The 18,953-nt window shown below is 34.2% G+C and overlaps 1 protein-coding gene across 1 annotated transcript; it reads left to right on the plus strand.

Moving 5' to 3' along the window:
- The first annotated feature begins 753 nt into the window (after positions 1-753).
- LOC145326339 (uncharacterized) lies at positions 754-4,296 on the plus strand. Its single transcript, XM_080169649.1, has 2 exons — positions 754-1,232; positions 1,614-4,296. Exon 2 carries the CDS (start codon positions 1,616-1,618, stop codon positions 2,897-2,899), a length of 1,284 nt encoding a protein of 427 aa, XP_080025775.1. The 5' UTR covers positions 754-1,232; positions 1,614-1,615; the 3' UTR covers positions 2,900-4,296.
- The last annotated feature ends 14,657 nt before the right edge of the window (positions 4,297-18,953 follow it).

The raw sequence follows: 18,953 nt of genomic DNA on the forward strand, positions 1-18,953 counted from the left end.
ACTTTTGACCTACGAATAAAAAATCAATTAACAACAAAAATAATAAGTTTTCTTTTAAATTTAACCGTTCTAGTAAATACGCAATAGAAATTAAGAATGCCGCTGATAATTATGAAGTTTGAAAAATGAAAATCGCGAAACCTATACACGAAGACGACATTATGAATAAGGAAATTTAATTAAAGTAAAAGAAAATATAACAAAAGCGAAATAAACCAAATTAAAGTCTAAAAATAATATCCATTGGTTTAATTTTATTTTTTCCATTTTATTCTTACAATTTTTTGGACACACGCGATCAATATTAGCCATTTTAAAAATTGAAATTTGATCTTTTTGATAATAGTATCATAAATATATATAATCTATATAGACTAACAGACTATAAAATCGTTCGCACCCAATAAAAAAGTCTGCAAATTAATTTCATAAAATAGCATAAAATAAAATCTTACCCAATGCAAGCAAAGCAAGTAATATTAGGATAAGAAATAGGGCCACTAGAATTGTACCACCAATAACCAAAATGGAGAAATAACCTGGGCTAAAAAAAAAAATACATTTTATTAAAAATGATAGGTAAACAATTTTTTCTTTTAAAATTTACCTGCTGATTATTTCATAAATTGACTGATAGGAATTCTTGGCAGCCAAACCATAATCACGGTGGATAGATTTGTTATAGGCAGGACTCGGTTTTGGGGTAAAACTGGGAATATTTGGTAAACTAAAAGTTTTTGTAGTAAAGTTTCCAACCTGGGTTTGAGGACCAGATTTAAGTTTTCGCTTATTTGTAACTTTACCACTGAGTTTAGGAGAAGGTAGTTTAGTGGTAGGAACTTTTGGTAGATAAGTGGTTAGAGGATCCAATTTCACTTCTTTAAAAGGAGTTGAAACCATTTCTTGGGTCCTAAAATTTTTTCGAATTTCAGGCTCAGAAAGTTCCTCAGAATCTGCCTCCAAGACCCGGAGAGAGGAGGAGGTGGAGGTAGACATAGAGATAATTAAGAGACCGGAACCTGAAGTTATCATCGTGGTGGACGGAGATGAGACCATTCTTGATGATGGAGGCGAAGTTGTGGGCGTTGGCAACGGAGAAGACAGCGTTGCTACATCAGATTCTAAAGTGGTTGCTGAGGATAAGGGTGACCCTACTGAAAGCAAAGAAGCTGATGAGGTTGGTGAGAATACAGAGGATGGAGCAGTTGTTGAAGCCTCAGATGTGACTGAAGGTAACTTTGAGTTATCAGTAGATAGATGCGTAGCAAGCTGGGTTAGAGTTTCTTGCAATAGAGCTGGTTTTTCTAAAGTAGATTCCAAGAAAGGAATGTCAGGGGAAGATGGAAAAGTAGTAAAGTAGTCAGAGGAAAAATCAACATAGGAGGAATCACTAATATTCAACGCATCTTTAACAGATAGATTGGGTTGTGTAGTGTAAAGCATCACTTTCTCATCATGCACATCATTTTCATAACTGAAGTCAATAAGCCAATTTCTTAAAAGTGGCATCATGGAGAAAACACCCTAAAAAACACTTTACTATAATGAAGTTGTTTTAAGACTAAAGGAACATATTATCTAACAACAGGGTGACCAAAAAATATTTTATTTAGACATGGAGGTCTGTACACCTGTAACAACAAACGGTCATCATGTTGTCAACAAGGAGAATGGTCAGGGAGAGTCAGAGAACAAGGAGGTTAGTGAAAATTCGTATGAGGTAGCTGAAGATTTCGACGACTTCGAAATTTTAGAGGAGTTTGATAGTCCAAGATTGATTAGAAAAACCTTCCCTGTCCTCATCAGCGATAGCTGTAATACGTCTTTTTCCACCCCAGCTGAGAAAAATCTTCTTGAAAGAAAGATTCAGAATAGGCGGGCTCTTTACTCACCTTTTTACTTCTCACTTCCCTTTTCTGAGAAATCAACACGGTCAGAAATCACAAACACGTCATTGATTTTTAAAGCAAGTTATGCTCTATCACCCTATTTAGCTTGTACACAAAAATTTAATTATAAGTTGACAGACATAGATAGTGAAACATTGTTCAAACACAATCTCTACTACGATAAAATTGCTGTACTCACAGGGGCAGTTGAAAAAAGAGCAGCTATACTTCCTTGCATGCTCAGAATTGATGAGAATAATGTTGAACTCAATCTTCTCAGTAGGTTTAGGGAAACTTGGGGAATCCATAGAGTTCAACAGGCAAGCATAAGTAGCGGGGGGTTTAGGCCAGCACTACAAAGCATGACTAAGAAGTATATCCATCTCTTTGCTCAACCACCTCCACCCCATTATTGTTTCTTTAATGCTAATGCTAAAGATAGTGAAAGTAATCAATTAATAATTAGACAGCACTATAGAAGCAGTTATTACCAGAAGTTGTATGAGACTAAGACAAACCTGATCCAAGTGTATGGTTGTCCTACAACAATACCCAGCTCCCAATATATTTGCCTTGGAGCACAGGATCAGGAAATTCTTGACTCATGTACCTTCGTGGATAAGGTCTATGGGATTGTACCAGTGGACAATCCTAGAGACTTGAATGTGCTTCTTAGTCAAGGGGAAGAGTTATATCTCGTGGACTCTGGGTACATGAGTGCCCAGTGTCTCAAATTGTATGGGTATTTCCCTGAGGACATTTTTTGGATGCCCCATACAAGGGACGAGATTCGCTCAAAGATTAGAGCTAAATTCTCAGGGGAGGGAAAAATGAACGTTGATAGGTTTCTGGATTTATCTCTGGTCAATATCAGAAATTTGTTCAGTGACTCAGGATTCAACTTACTTTTTGTCTCTCTTCCAAGTGGAAGTATCCTGAGACTGACTCCTGCTCTAATTTTTACCCTTGTTTTGAAACATAGACAAAATGATTTCACCCTCGTCAATTGAAAATTTTTTTTGTTTTTTATGCAGAGAGGGAAGGATGATTTACTTTTATTAAAAAATACACAAAAATCAATTTGACTAACGTCCAGTAAATTAAATAAAAAAGTTCTAAAAATAAAAAAAAAAACATAAAAAGAATTGTAGTTTTAAAATAAATAAAAAAAAACCAAGTATTAGTATATTTTGAGTTTCCCACAGAAAGTGCAGTTTTTGCTACAATTTTACAAGAGCAAAAACTAGGATTGCACAACAATTCAAAGTTATATAATTGTGTTTTATATCTAGAATATTCTAGACTTTTTGTAGGAAACAAGAGTATAGTTATTTACTGTGATTCAATAATTTCATCATTATTTTGTATTATGTAATTGTATATAGATACTAGAATGTTCTTAGAAACACTTTAATTATACAAGCAAAAACCAATGAATAAGTTTTTGTCATACATAAAAAGCTAATATTGCATCATGTGTAAGTTTCCAGAATCTTCTTTATTATATGACAAAAACTGATGTAGAAGTTTTTATTATGCTTTTTAATACATAAACAGCTAATATTGCATCATGTGTAAGTTTCCAGAATCTTCTTTATTATATGACAAAAACTGATGTAGAAGTTTTTGTTATACTTTTTATTGCACAAAAAAGCTAGGATTGCATCAGATTATGCCATTAACTAAATTCTAGAACATTCTAAGATCTCAGTATAAATAGAGCAGCAAAGTATTTGGTTCTCAATGAGCCTTGCACACTCATTCACTCGTAATCTTTTATTTAACCTCTGTATCTCTTAATGTTTAACCTATCTAATGTGTTTATCTGTATACTATCTCTTTTCTTAACCATTCTGTTAGTTTTGATAAGAATGGTGTTTATTTTTATGTGTATCAATTTTTCATTTATCTTAATTTCTGTTTTACTCTTATTGAGATTTATAGAAATTTTACAAGTTCCCTGTTGGGACTTGTAAAAATCAAATGAAGCTCAAAACATAGAGAAATAGTCTAAGTTCTGAAAAATCATATACTTATGCTGCTTAAAAAATCTATCTTTAGCAAATTTATCTAAGTTTAACTATTATATCTTTGGACTTGTAAATTTACAAAACATAATGAAGTTTGATGATTATTTTGCAAAGTATTTGGATAACAAACAATTACATGTCAAGTGTAAAGAAAATCTTAAAGAATCAAATATTATAAGTTTAAAGTTTACTTTCTTATTAAGAACTTATGGTTTACACTTTGCAAATCCAAAGATATGTTTTAACTGTCATAAAACATATTTAACCTTATATAAAATAATTGAAAATAACTTAAAAAACATTATTATACTTATGTTAGAATACAATACTAAACTATGATACTCACATTTAATCAACAATAAAGTATAAACAATAAACACTTAGTACATTTTTCACTTTGGTATATATTGAATAATTTGAACTTGAAGTTGTGAGACAACAGTTCTTTATTGCACAAAAGTTAATAAATAATAGGAGATCTTCGCGTGGAAGTGTTTACAACACTTAGGTCTTTGTATTAATTTTGCCATTACTTAAGCAGTTTAAGAGTAAAAGTAAAACTAATTTAAAAACTTAACTTATAAGCATATCATAACTTACTAAAGGACCTTTGCCTCTATATTATCTTGGTAAATGTTTATTATTTAAATATTCTTTATCTAATAGACTTTTTCTTAGAAAGCAAAATAATTACTAATTTAAAGCTTGTTAGAAAGTCCTAGTACCTTTGGAAGCGATTAGTAAAGAGCGGAGTTATTCCTGCGGAGGGAATAGCGTGATTAGTGATTATGTATATAGTTGATATTCATTAGGTTATGATAGTCTACATGTACAACTTATTAAAGGACCTTTGCTACTATATTGTCTAAATATAAAGTAACTTCAAAAATACTTTGATGATTTCTTTTTATTTAGAAATTCAAAGTAGTTGCTAATATCAAAGCTTGTTAGAAAGCCCTAGTACCTTTGGAAAACGTTAGTAAAGAGTGGAGTTCTTTCCTCCAACTTGATTAGGAATTATTCAAGTGCAAAAATAGAATCATTCTTAGTTGAGGGTTAGGAATCAACGTGGTTAGCAATTACATATATAGTAGATACAAATATTTTAAGTCTTGTAAAATTACTAGAGATTAAAGGACAGCTATCTGTAGGCGTTTGGAGCTTTAGGGACTGAAACGCACGACACAAATGCAATTGAGAACCTTGTGTACAAGCAATTGCAACTAGATGACACTCTAGAGGCCCTAGAGAATGCTAGTATATTTGTGGCCATTGGTCGCGGCCCTAGGGGGACACTCGCACCGGTTGACACTCCAGAGGCCCTGGAGCATACCGGAACATGGGAACCTCTATAGTTGTACCTCTCTTTAAGGATGCTTGATAAGAAATATTAAGTTGTATAATACATGCTGAATTAGATTTTGGGACACTGATTAGTACAGCTCTGTAGCTTAATAGCTTGGATTCTAGGAGTAAGGGTACGGTAGCGCATCAAGTTGTACTTGTATAAGCCGGCTATGCAGTTTACTCTGAGTTTCTATTGTTATAAGAAAAGCAAAATACATCTGGTAGCTTGCTAGAGTTTAATTAAGCATTGGATAAATCTTTATTTATTTATTCTTGGAAAATCTAGCTTTATTTAATATTCTCACAAATTATAGCTTATAAGTACTTCATAACATAATTTTAATCTAAGTTTAAAGTATTGAATTGAACTGCTTTTTCTTTGGCAAAGTTGAATTGTTTATCACATCTATCACTTGAATCAATTTAGCCTAACCAGCTAAATGTTGTAAACTTTGACAATATTGCGTTTAACTTATTCGGTTTGGTAGCTAAGTTTATGCTTTGTCATATGAGTTGGAGATTGGCTTCAACTTGGTTGGTATTCTCTTCTTGTTCTGAAACTTGGCACGTTTTATTAGAATTGGGAGAAAACATATCACTCCCCCCCCCCCCCACATATAACAGAAAGTAATTGGAGATATAGGAATCAACAATACAATCCTTTATAACTTATATTGGCCCTGCCCCCCCCCCCCCCACATATATAAGAAAGAAATTGGAGATATAGGAATCAACAATACAATCCTTATAACTTATATTGGCCCTCCCCCCCCCCCCACATATAACAGAAAGAAATTGGAGATATAGGAATCAACAATACAATTCTTTATAACTTATATTGTCCCCTCCCCCCCCCCCCACATATAAGAGAAAGTAATTGGAGATATAGGAATCAACAATACAATCTTTTATAACTTATATTGCCCCCCCCCCCCCCACATATAACAGAAAGTAATTGGAGATATAGGAATCAACAATAAAATCCTTTATAACTTATATTGCTCCCCCATCCCCCCACATATAACAGAAAGTAATCCTATTATATAAAGTAGTAAGCGTTTTTTGTCTGTCCCGAAGGATCTCGCTAACCGCTGAACCGATATTGATCTCCTTTACAGTGAAGCTTCTTAAAGGTCCTGGGAAGGGTTTAAACTATTTTTGGGGAGGGTGTCTTCACCCCCCCCCCAAAAAAAATATTTTTTTACTCTTTTGAAACTCAAATATTAAATGGGATGCGGTCGACTTTTCCCCTTCTACCTTAAGTGCCCCTAGAGGCTTCTAGGGGGCGTAGCCGCTAGTTGGAGATATAGGAATCAACAATACAATCCTTATAACTTATATTGGCCCTCCCCCCCCCCCCCCACATATGTCAGAAAGAAATTGGAGATATAGGAATTAACAATACAATCCTTATAACTTATATTGGCCCTCCCCCCCCCCCACATATGTCAGAAAGAAATTGGAGTTATAGGAATCAACAATACAATCCTTATAACTTATATTGCCCCCCCCCCCCCCACATATAACAGAAAGAAATTGGAGATATAGGAATCAACAATACAATCCTTTATAACTTATATTGGCCCTCCCCCCCCCCACATCTATAATACAAAGTAGAACGATGTCTGTCCGTCTGTCCGTCTGAAGCTTAAGATCTCGGTAACCGCTGAACCGAATGGGCTCTACTCGTCAGGGAATATACCTACTGGTCCTGTGGTGGTTTTAAGATATTTTCTAGGGGAGTGGGACACCCCAAACCCCCCCCCCCAAAAAAAAAAAATCCCCCCCCAATTTTTTTTTTTTTTTTTTTTTTATTGCAGAAGAAATCCTTGGTTTTTTTTTGCAGGAGATTTCCTTGGTCCTTTTACGAATTTCACCTTAATTTTTTTTTGATCACCTCTTGGGGCAAAGCCCCTAGAGGCTAGGGGCGAAGCCGCTAGTATATAAGAAAATAATTGGAGATATAGGAATCAACAATACAATCCTTTATAACTTATATTGGCCCTCCCCACCCCCCCCCCCCCACATATGTCAGAAAGAAATTGGAGATATAGGAATCAACAATACAATTCTTTATAACTTATATTGTCCCCCCCCCCCCCTCCCACCCAAGAAAAAATATATTTCATGATTCTATTTAGGAGGTGGGACTTCCCTAGAGGAGTAGGTATAGCCACTAGTTATTTAATAAAAGGGCTGAGATTTTCAAATTTGACAAAAAATATTTCTATGAGGATAACGCCAATAAATTGATCTACTAATTATTTCATCAAAAACTTTTAATTTTATTATAGTAATATATTTTAGAATATATTTTCCATTAAAACTATTCTAGCTGAAAGTTTGCTCCTAAAGTCAATTAGTGAGTTGATAATCACAGAAATACATTAAGTTTGCTTAAACTGACATTATTATGTGATACATATACATCAAATTGTTCTAGAAACCATCCCAAGTCTCATTCAATCATGTTAAAAGTATATTTTGATGAAATTGTTTAAGTACATAAAATTGAAAACTTCACTCAACGAAATTGAATCTTTCATCTAATCTACCTCTACATTATAGATACATGTTCTAGACAAATTTAAACAAAAAATGTTAATAATATTCAAAAGAGCGAAAAGATTTGAAGTTGGTGTTACACGACCCCTAGCTTTTAACCCTACTTATTTCTTTTTGTAGCAGACTAGCGGTCACTCCTCTAGTGTTCACTTTAGGGTTAGGGGATGGGGGGGGGGGGGGTTTAAGACGACCATTCAATTTACAATTAATTTTGAAAGAAGAAAAAATTAAAAAGTTGAATCGATTTTATTTCATTGCAAGGAACACAGTAATAGTGTCTGACTGATTATGACGTAACAAAAAAAATTAGCTAATGAGAGGCCACTATAAATTTTACCATTGGTCAATAACGGCCTCTAATTGGCTAATTTTTTTTGTTACGTCATAATCAGTCAGACACTATTACTGTGTTCATTGCAAGGGTTGGGGTACCCTCCCCCGAAATAGTTAGAAACCTTCCCTAGACCTACACCGCAAAGCAAAAGAACATAACGGTCAACCAGTTCTTAAGCTACAGATACATAGGCAGACATCCTGTTACTTTTATATGAGTATAGTTGGTTAACCTTTCATTATAATTAACTGGGTTTCTTTAATAGTAGCAAAAGAGACTCTACAGAGAAAACATTTCCTAAAAACGACGGTAAATTAAATTTTATAAAATCAGGCCACAAACACAATCAGTAAAGTTAAAAGGTACTTAAAAGCATTCGGACAGCCATAGATGTTGTTTAGTTTAATAATGCTTGGAATGGTGTCAAGAAAAATCAAAGGTATAGCTTTAATATCGGCTTAATAAATCTCGGCCTCCTAGCGTTACGCACTGACGGACGGACAGACATAGTATATTATAGAGAAGCTTTCTTAATAAAAAATTAAATAACTTGAACAGCAAATTCTAAATAAAATAAAACATAGGTTCTACGTATGATCCTATGGAAACTTTATAATATTCTACAATTTTAAACAAATTTAATTAAATAAAATTTCCTTTTTTGAACATTTATGAAATATTCTCATGTAAGAAGAAAAATATGTAAATTAACAAGAATGACAAAATCCATTATATATTAGATTTTAAATTTCCTCTGTTGTATAATTGTTATTGCATGAAGCTTAAAATGGACTTGATACTTTTTTAGACTACAATCATAAAACTATTCCTTACGACTCTGGATTTGCCTTAAAATCAGACTCTTAGAAAAATTGGTACAACAAAAGGTAAAAAATAATTGATTCTAATTTTTCCATATTGTAATATAAATCATCTTTTAAATTTTAAAATTGATAGGTTGATTCTTATATGCCTAAAGAGCTATTTGTTATAGGTGTATGTACATACATACTACAACTCTAAATTTATTGAAGCTACACTTTTAAAAATATTCAAATATTCTGTTGAATATAAAAGTAAAGAGAGCAATAATTCATCCTTAATATTATTCTACCTAATATTCTACATATTTCATGAAATATATCTTATTTTGAAAACATATCAAGTTTGGTTTTAAACTTACTGTTTGTGTGTTTAAACAAGGACGACAACATCCGTAAAAGCAAAGCTCAAAAATCAGATGGACTAACAAAGAGTGTCTTAACTTTTAATATTAAAGAAACTAAATATATTTTGTTTTTTTTTAATCTGAGCAAAAATTTGATGTAAATATTTCACATTATACTTGATTACAATATACTACAAATACAAACTCATGTACAAATATCTTTTAAAAGCTTTAAATGTATTTAAGAAATAAGAATTGAAAGAGTTGCAATGCTTTTAAAAGATTACAAAACTAATCATTGTTTTAAGTTTCAAATCGACGGGAAGTTTCTAACATGAACATGCATAAATTAACGATTATTGCTATCCGTTACGGACTGACGGATCGACCCTAGTTGAGATAGAACCACACCCACATTGGGAGAAACTGAACCCAATAATAGTGTCGGACTGATTATGACGTAAAAAAAAAATAGCCAATGAGAGGCCATTATTGACCAATGGTAAAATTTATAGTGGCCTCTCATTGGCTAATTATTTTTATTACGTCATAATCAGTCCGACACTTTTACTGGGTTCGGAGAAACTATTGTAAATCCTTATATAAAAGTAACAGGATGCTTGTCTGTCTTTATGTACTGAAGGATCTCGCTAATCGCTGAACCAATATTTTTTTTTTGAAACTAAAATTGGAAAAACGAGTAGGGTCGACCCCTCAATCCCACCCCCTCCCATAAATCAAGTGCCCCAAGAGGACTCTAGTGGCGAAGCCGCTGGTGTATTACATAAAGAATAAATCATTTGCTGATTTTGTAATTTCTTTTCTTCAAGGTTCATGTACTTTTCTTGAGATTAAAATTGTTCCCCTGAGTCACATAAGAACTTGAAACAAGGACTTACCAGAGTTCGGACCTTTAAAAAGCAGTTAAAAAAATCGCCACAACCAAGTCGGATACTTAAATGGATTGTGGAAGTTTTTAACTGGCTCTGAAACGGATAAGAAAGGTAAGAAACGCCGCCAATCAGGAATGGTGGGAACATTGGGCTGTTAATAACACTGGTACTCAAAGTTTTACAACAAAGCTATCTTATTAGTACACTCTTACTTTTACTAAATTTATTTTGATTGGTTTGTTTTAAATATAGAGTTAGATATTGAAGTTGTCCTTCCGCCCTTCCTTTAAGTAGCCCTAGATGTATGCTCCTATAGTTCAATATAAAACAATAATGAAAGCAAAATATAAAAATCATGAAACCTAGAGCAAGAAGAATAAGAAAGGAGACCAAATTTGCAGAGCAAGAGAAATTATGAAAAAGTTTTGAGAGCATTTTTACAAATCCTTTTATGATTCTACATACAGGGGCTCGGCAGCCACGCCTCAGCCGCACATAAACCTCTAATTAAAACCCGCTGAGTGCAAAAAAAATTCTGCCATGATGGATTGTTGTTTTAGGAAAAGGTTTAGACATCCAGCTGATTGTTTATGTTATTATATGACGATTGCAATGAGTCTTATACGCGGCTGACGCGCGGCTGCTGAGACCTACCACACTTTATAGATGGTGGTCTTGTAAATACACCAAATATTAATTCATCCTATTATATATAGTAGTTAGGTATTTTTTATTTGAAGCTCAAGATTTTAATAACTAAATAACTGATGGAGGATCTTTGTATAGGTATGGAGATAGTTTTAAGCTATTTATATTTTTAGAATTAAACTTTGATATATTTTTGGGCTGTAATTCTGTCCCCTTCTTACTCCTTTAAAACAGAGCATATAAGCAGCTTACATAGTATAGTAAGGCTTTATGTTTAGTAGCCAATATCTCCCTATCCAAACCAATTGAGTACTAATATTATGGTTTAAAGCCATTTATTTAATAATTGGGTCGGGTTTATGACATATTATGCCCCATCCCCCCTTTAAGATACAGATTCTTTAGATGCTAGGGGCGTATCCGCCAGTGGTACTTAAAGATATTGGTTGCTCTTTTACTCTATAATTATGGTATGTCCGTATGTTCATCTTCACGTCATTCGGTAAAAATTAGAAGAAGAAGATAAAAGGTACACACTACACAACTTCCAACAACGCTTGTGGTATGGTCAGACCTCCCAGTGGTGCAAGCGGGAACACTCCCACCCGGGAGTGGCAAACAGGCCAGGAGGCCAAGGAGGAGAAGTCTGGAGATGTATTTCGTGCAGAAAGAACCGCCAGATACCTTTTTTTGGCAACAGAGGGAATGGAAACTAGCCAAATCCTTTCCCTCTTTAAAAACATGTCGGCTTAAGACCATCAATACACTTTCTACTACTACTACCAAAGACAGACGAAGAACAGAGGCTGAGATTAAAATAAAATTAAGGACAATCCACCCCAACCCAGGACCCAGAGACAAGACAGAGGAGGGAAAGAGACGGAGACGAGAAAGGAGGAATACCAGGAGAACAGAAAAGAGACAAGCCAGAGAAAATACTGACCAGAACAGGAGAACAGGCCAGGCCCTAAATATCATCACCTGGAATGCTCAGCGAGTATCACTAAGACAACAGAACAGAAGGAGACTGAGAGCAATGGCAGACAGAGCTAACAAGAACAATTGGGACGCAGTTTTAATTTCTGAAGTAAAGAGCGAGAGTCAAGGGACAATTTGGTTAGGGGAAAATGAAAACCTAACAGCTATCACCTACACCAACAGAGCTGCAATACTTTTAAGGGGTCGCACACTAGAGTCTTGGTGTGAAAATGGCCAACGCACCAAATACAATGAGAGAACAATTTCTATCTAATCCCTAGGACATTCCCTCACAGCCACATACATGCCAGTGTGGAAGGGAAACAATGAAGCAGAAATAGAGGAAGCTAGAGAGGACCTGAGATTACACACAGAATGGGCAAACAAAGATGAAGTTCTAATAGTGGGAGGAGACTTTAACGCACACATTGGAGCCAATGAGGACAGAGCAGGAGTGTGTGGAAAGTTTGGATTGAGACAGACAAACAGACAAGGTCAAGAACTGATAGAGTTTTGTGAAGAAAACAACTTATGTTTCGTAAACAGTTTTTTCAATCACAAAAGGAGAGGAACATGGTTCAACCCGGCCCTTAGAAGATGGTATGAACTAGATGGATTCCTCATGCGCAATAACCAAAGACATAAACTAGTCAGAAAAATTTGCACAGTTGGAGAAAACTCATTGTCAGACCACAAACCAAAGAAAATCAAACCCCCACTTATCCAGATGCAAGAGGACGGCTATAACATGCAAGATGTCAGAAACGAATTGGACGTGAAGAGTGTAAGATGGAAAATTGAAAAACAAGTAATGGAACGGATTGGACATGTTTTCAGAATGGATGACGACAGAATGACGAAAGCAGTAGTATTAGGCTGGATGGAAGATTTGGAGTCATTTGACAAAGTTCCAGGAAAGAAGAGAAAAACCATACTGTACTGGAAGAGGCTACTGAGGGAGGCCAGTATAGATTACACACAGATCGGACAGCTGACAGAGGACAGGAAAGTGTGGAAGGCAACAGTCCAGGAAAGGATGAAGTACCTGGAGTCCTGGGAAAGACGGAAAGGAAAGAGAATCCCGGAAGAAAGCGGCCCTAGAAATCCGGTAGACGACATTGACGACAACTTTATTTGCACCTACGAAAACTGTGGTATTGTTTGCGAAAACAAGACAGGTCTCATTAACCACAGAAAGAGAGTCCACGAGAAATCTAGTCAAAAAATGAAATTTACATGTGATTTATGTGGAGAAATTTTTGACTACAAGTCAAATCTAACAACACACATGAAGAGCTGTACAGGATCATACATTGATGCAGACAGAAAGAAATGTGATAAATGCGAGAAGATAGTCAGCAAGTCTAACTTTGCCAGGCACAAGAAGAAGTGCAATCCTGACGCAGAGAATGAGGGGCAAGCTCCGAGGTCCAGAAGAGCCCCATGTGAACACTGTGGTCTACAGTACACAGTACAAAATTTAGCCAGACATAGAAGGAAGTGTAGAGATGGGCGGTAGTGTCTTACGAGACAGAATACCTTTCAAGTCAAGTCAACTTCCAACAACAAGTTTTTTTTATAAAAAAACGTCATCTAACACAAAAAAATATAGGTAATTGTTGGAACTTACATATACTAAAATTACAGCTTCGCTATTTAAAACAGGTTCTTTTGCTCAATTATTTTGAGAACAATATTTGTAAAGAAATTGGAACAAATATGGATAAGTTATGCAACAGATGGATATTTCATGCTGTCGCATCGATTCTGCAAAAAAAATTGTAACATATCGTTACAGAAATATTCATATGAGGTATGGTTTGATATTAATAGGACAATTCTAAAACTTATTAATATGGATTGACACACTCTGCAAATAGAAAAACGAATTCGGTTGTACAGAGAAAATACACAAAAAGGAATAGAGATAAAGGATCTTAAGGAATAAGACAATGGACAGTAAACTGATGTATATGCCTAATTATGATAAACAAAATTACCTCTTTTGGTTGTGTACATCAAAATAAGTGGTTGGAAAATTTGGGCACTGCTATAGTATAAAATTCAAGATTTAGTAATAAAAGTAACTAAAGTTTGTAAGCCAACGAGTAATGACAATATGCTTCACAAGATTTAAGTATTTAAGCGTAATTTAGAGTACATTGTCACCCCCCCCCCCCCTGCAATTAACAACACTAAGGCTTATAAACCACTAAACGACAGGAAGAACTTGTAGAATAGCATCGCTAAACATAATGCTTAACATTTGTTTCTTATAGTAGCAATAAAATTATAAAATAGACAGACAAATAAAAAGTTTATTTATGTTTGTCCAAACAAAATAATAGCACACCTAACTTGAAATAATTTAAGAAAATTAAGACTAACACAGCACAAAATAGGAGTTCAACTGAACTCCAGATGTAAAAAAAAACGCTAAACCACCATGAAATGAATTGGATCTTTAAATCTGATACAACATTATAAAAGGAGGCCCATTTTAAGTCTAAGAGGGGGCATCAAATTGGTAAAGAAGGGGGCCCTTTCAGAAATGTATTAGATTTGAGATGCAGTATCCAATTCGTATTAGTAGCATAGCGGACCGGGAGATTATTTTGACATTTGGTGGGTCAGTTTCACAATCACGACGAAGCCAAATCTGTCCTACTTTTGATTACTGTGACGACATAAAAATGAGGGATTATCTATCTCTTATTTGAGGTTTTCTTTCCCACTTCTCATCTCCCTCATTTTTATGACGTCACAGGAATCAAAAGTAGGACATATTGGCTTCGTCAGTTTCACTCCTAGGCCGAGTTGGTGCCTAAATAAGTTTTAAGTACACTCAAAAATATTATTTTTTCATGAGAGTAAACTTTTTTAAAGCTAAAATACAAGATCATATGCTTTGGGTTTAAGTAAAATTATTTTGAATTATTTCAAGAAAGGTGTAATGGTTGTATGTGTATATATATACTATATATCTCCCCCCAATATGAAATAAATTGTCCTATCTCTCTGATTTATTGAAAATTCGTTCAGCATCAAATAAATTGTATGAGTGCTTCCAATTTTCTAATTTTTGTTCAATATAAAATTTAGCATGAATTACTTCCAAAAGAGGGTTAAAATATTGCATTAATATTGGTAAAAAATTCTTCACCAAAAACGAAATGTAAAGAAATGAAGTAGAAATAAAAATCACACATAATCCTTATAGAAATCAACATACCAACCAGTAGATGTTTATTGGTTAGGAGAATCTTCACACACAAAAAATTACCTGCATATCTTAATAAGAAAAATATGTCAAGCCACTAAAAAGACAAGAAATTAAATTATCATATTATATAATTTTACGTAATTCATGGTTATTTTTTTGTAACATTGTATCCATAAACATATTAAAATCCTTATGTTGTTTCCCTCTTCTGTTCGTACTTTCTTATACACTGTCCAGCATTAAGATTACAAAATACCGTCTGGTCAAAATTTAAAGAAGCTTTACTAAAAGTCTCAAAAAATCAGCCATGAGACGTCTTAAAAAATGAGGGATGAGAGGAGAAGTGGGAAAGAAAACCCCTAAAAAAGAAATGGATAATCACTCATTTTTATGACGTCTTATGGCTGATTTTTTGACAGTTTGTAAAGCTTAATTTAGTTTTAAATAAATAAGATTAAAATAGAATTCACATTCTCCCTCCGTCTCCAATACACCTTTTATTTTCATTTAAAAAGCATATTTTAACTCCGCTGGAAGGCTTTACCTAACCTAATCAAACCCACAATCTTGTTGGTTCATTTGATTTACAAAATGTTCATCCCTCACCAGTGTTGTGGAGTCGGAGCCGGGAGCCGTGGAGCCGCCATATTTTGCTGGAGCCGGAACCGTAATTTTCGTTAAAAAACGGCTTCAGCTCTGAACTAGATAAATAAATAGATTTTTTATAAATTATAATTTGGTAACTCTGTTTTGTTATGTGCAAATGCCCTTTTTAAGTTTTTCAAGTCCATTTTTATCAAAAATTGAACTTTTAAAACCTTCAAAAGTCAAAAATAGACGTGGGGAAAAAATATGTTAAGTTTTTCTTGATTTTAGGTCGGAGCCGGATCCGCCATCATCACAGACGGCTCCGCGGAGCTGGAGCCGCACCAAAATCAAACGGCTCCGCAACGCTGTCCCTCACTCTCTCTCCTACTCTCTGGATAAATTGGGTCAATTTATTGAGATTAATTTTACATTTTTATTTATCTAAAAATAATTCTTATATGCCAAAGTTTGTTTAAAGAGAAGGTTTTTTACGTTTAGGGTTTGTCTGTCTGTCAGAAAGTAAGTTAGTGTTTAAATGTCTAAACTTCACATTATTTGTAAAAAGCAAGACTTTTAAACCTTGTGCGAAGCAGGGGTTCGAAGTGGTATTTTTTTATTGTTTCAGGATGTCTCTTAGACGTCCAATGTGGAATACAACAGACAATTAAAGTATCCAAAAAAAAGGGAATGGATTTTATAATAATTGATAATAAATAATCATTGTATGTTTTTTTGTGTCACATTAAGTAAATAAATATGATTATTATTTTGATTGCCAAACATATAGCTAGGTAAACAATATAGGTAAAATGAACAAATATATTATCATTATGTAACTTTACTTATATTTTAAACAAAATAAGATTTAAAAATCTGTTTGGTCTTCGCTGAAACGTAGCAACCCGTTAATTAAGGTTTGTCAGTAAGTCCGTTTGTCCATAACAAATCCTTTACCAACTTTTCTTTTTTCACTTGCAGCGTCCAAACTTTAACTATAGTTTAATCTGCAGGAGGGGTAATTTTGTTTTTCACACAATACACATCAATTTATGATTTATTGTCTTATCCCCTAAGATCCCTAATATTTACAGACACAAACAAACTATTTTAATTATGTATCATTTTCATTTCAGTTTTAATTAAAAAATACTTAAAGATGAGTTACTAGCATAGAATAAGGAGGAATAGAAATGAAAACCCTAAATATTTCTGGGAAATTCGAAGGAATCTTTAACTTGCGCAGTAAAGACAATAATGATAAAGTACAAATCACAATGACTAGTTGGACAAAACTAGAAAAGTTTAATGTGTATCAACATCTAATATAAGAAACATAAGAGCGCAACCTAGTTTTATAATATAAATACTGAGACCAATATTTTGTCGTAAATTTTCTTACATAATTATTTTTTTAAGGCTTAATATGCACATTAAATTCATTTTTAATCCATTGTGAATAGGGAAGAGGAAGCTGGATTCTTGGCTACATGGCTTTTAGTAAATCATTGGAAAAGAAATTTATTTTGAATATTTTTTCTGAATAATTACTGAAATCATGTTATTTACTAACAGCCTTGTAGCCGTTTTGGTCTTTCAAAAGTTCCAATTTTACTTCAGGCTAGCCAGGCAGAATCTTCTACCTGGATTCTATTCTATACTTTATCTTCTTTGGTTACTAGTTGATCTAATTGTTCTTGTTATAAATGAAGCTTTTCTATATCGGTCCGTCCATACTTCAGTACGTAACGGATAGCACTTTTCGTTAATTTAGGCCTGTTAGAATTATCCTAAGTCCGTACGTCCATTTTAAACATGTTGTATTTTTAACTTCTAACAACAAATTTTTATGTGATAAAATTATCCGATTGGTCTAATTTTTGGAATATGATTCCTAGGACAAAAAAGTACAATGTTATAAGCGAAGCCTCTCTATAATCAAGTCCTAAAAATGTAAGTATGTCCGTAAAAATTATCCTCTTAAGCAGTTTTTCAACAAATTTACTTCTGATCATTCAGTTCTGACACTCTACATGTGTTAATGTTCGTTTGTCTTACCGTTTCAGAGCTTCGCTTTTATGAATGTTGCCTTGTTGTAAAATAGGGACACCCTGGCACAAAGTATGAACAAACAATATAAACAATGTACAATTGTGTGCATAGTGTAATTTTACCTATGTATTTTACACAGATATGAGGGGATAATACAATAAATGATTAATTGGGCGTCAATTATGATAAACAAAATTATCCTTTCTAGTACCGAATGAGAAATAGTACTTTTGGTAATAATATAATTTACAGTATAATGTCCCCTCCCTCCCTGGTATTTTGAGGGAAAGTCATGGAGTAATGAAAATAGATTGCACAATAAGTACTTTTATGTAAAGTAAAATTCTTCCTTGCAGAATGGCAAAAGAAAAAAAATAAGATAGCATATAAGGTTCAAGAGCAATGGCTAACAAAATATAACAGTCTCTATGAAAGTAAGAATAGAGGTGCGACGAGCTATACGTAACCTTACCCACGTGGTGGGGACCCTTTTGGTCTTTTGATATCAGCAATAGCTTTGGAAATATAAGCACAGATGTGTCGCTACAAAAGAGCAGAAAGCTTTTTTTAGAAGACAAAAAAGGTCCTTTCCACTTGGGCCAGGTAGTAGTCTGTGTTATACATCTGTAGGATGTTGTCGAATTTTACACATAATATACTGTGGTATTCGGCAACCCTGGGCCATGCGGAAACCATGCACCCAGCTAATCCTGTTATTCTACAATTGTAAAGCCACCTGCAAATATGCAAGATAATGGTATTGATTTCATCTCTCAGTTGTCCTGCAAGTGGAGGGAGGGGTGTGACCCCTCCCTCTCCCTTCTTAAGCACCGGAACCTTCCCCTTCAACCACCAAGTTATCAGCACCACCTCAGCCCTGAGGATAAGGGTTCTAAGCCTTCTTTCACCCGATAGATTCACCACCCACACAGACTGTTGTTGTCACAGTAATCATCAAACCTTCACTTTTAGTACCCAGACCTACCACTCAACCCCTCTATTCTTATCTACCTATTGTGCTGTATCATGGGCTATCCTGCCTCCCCCGGACAGGGATAGCCATCTACCTAACCATTGCAACTATCTATGTTTTACTTGTATGATTTACCTTTAACTATCTCTATTCCTAATCAATATGTATTTATATTATGTTGTACATCTTTAGTAACCTTTAGACCCTGAATAAAGTAACATCTGAATAGACTCTGTTTGTTATTTAGTGATAGCTAGAGAAGCCCAGC

This window comes from Acartia tonsa, chromosome 8 (genome assembly GCF_053477335.1).
Source record: "Acartia tonsa isolate MP-2025a chromosome 8, ASM5347733v1, whole genome shotgun sequence".
In the NCBI taxonomy this organism is placed as follows: domain Eukaryota; kingdom Metazoa; phylum Arthropoda; class Copepoda; order Calanoida; family Acartiidae; genus Acartia; species Acartia tonsa.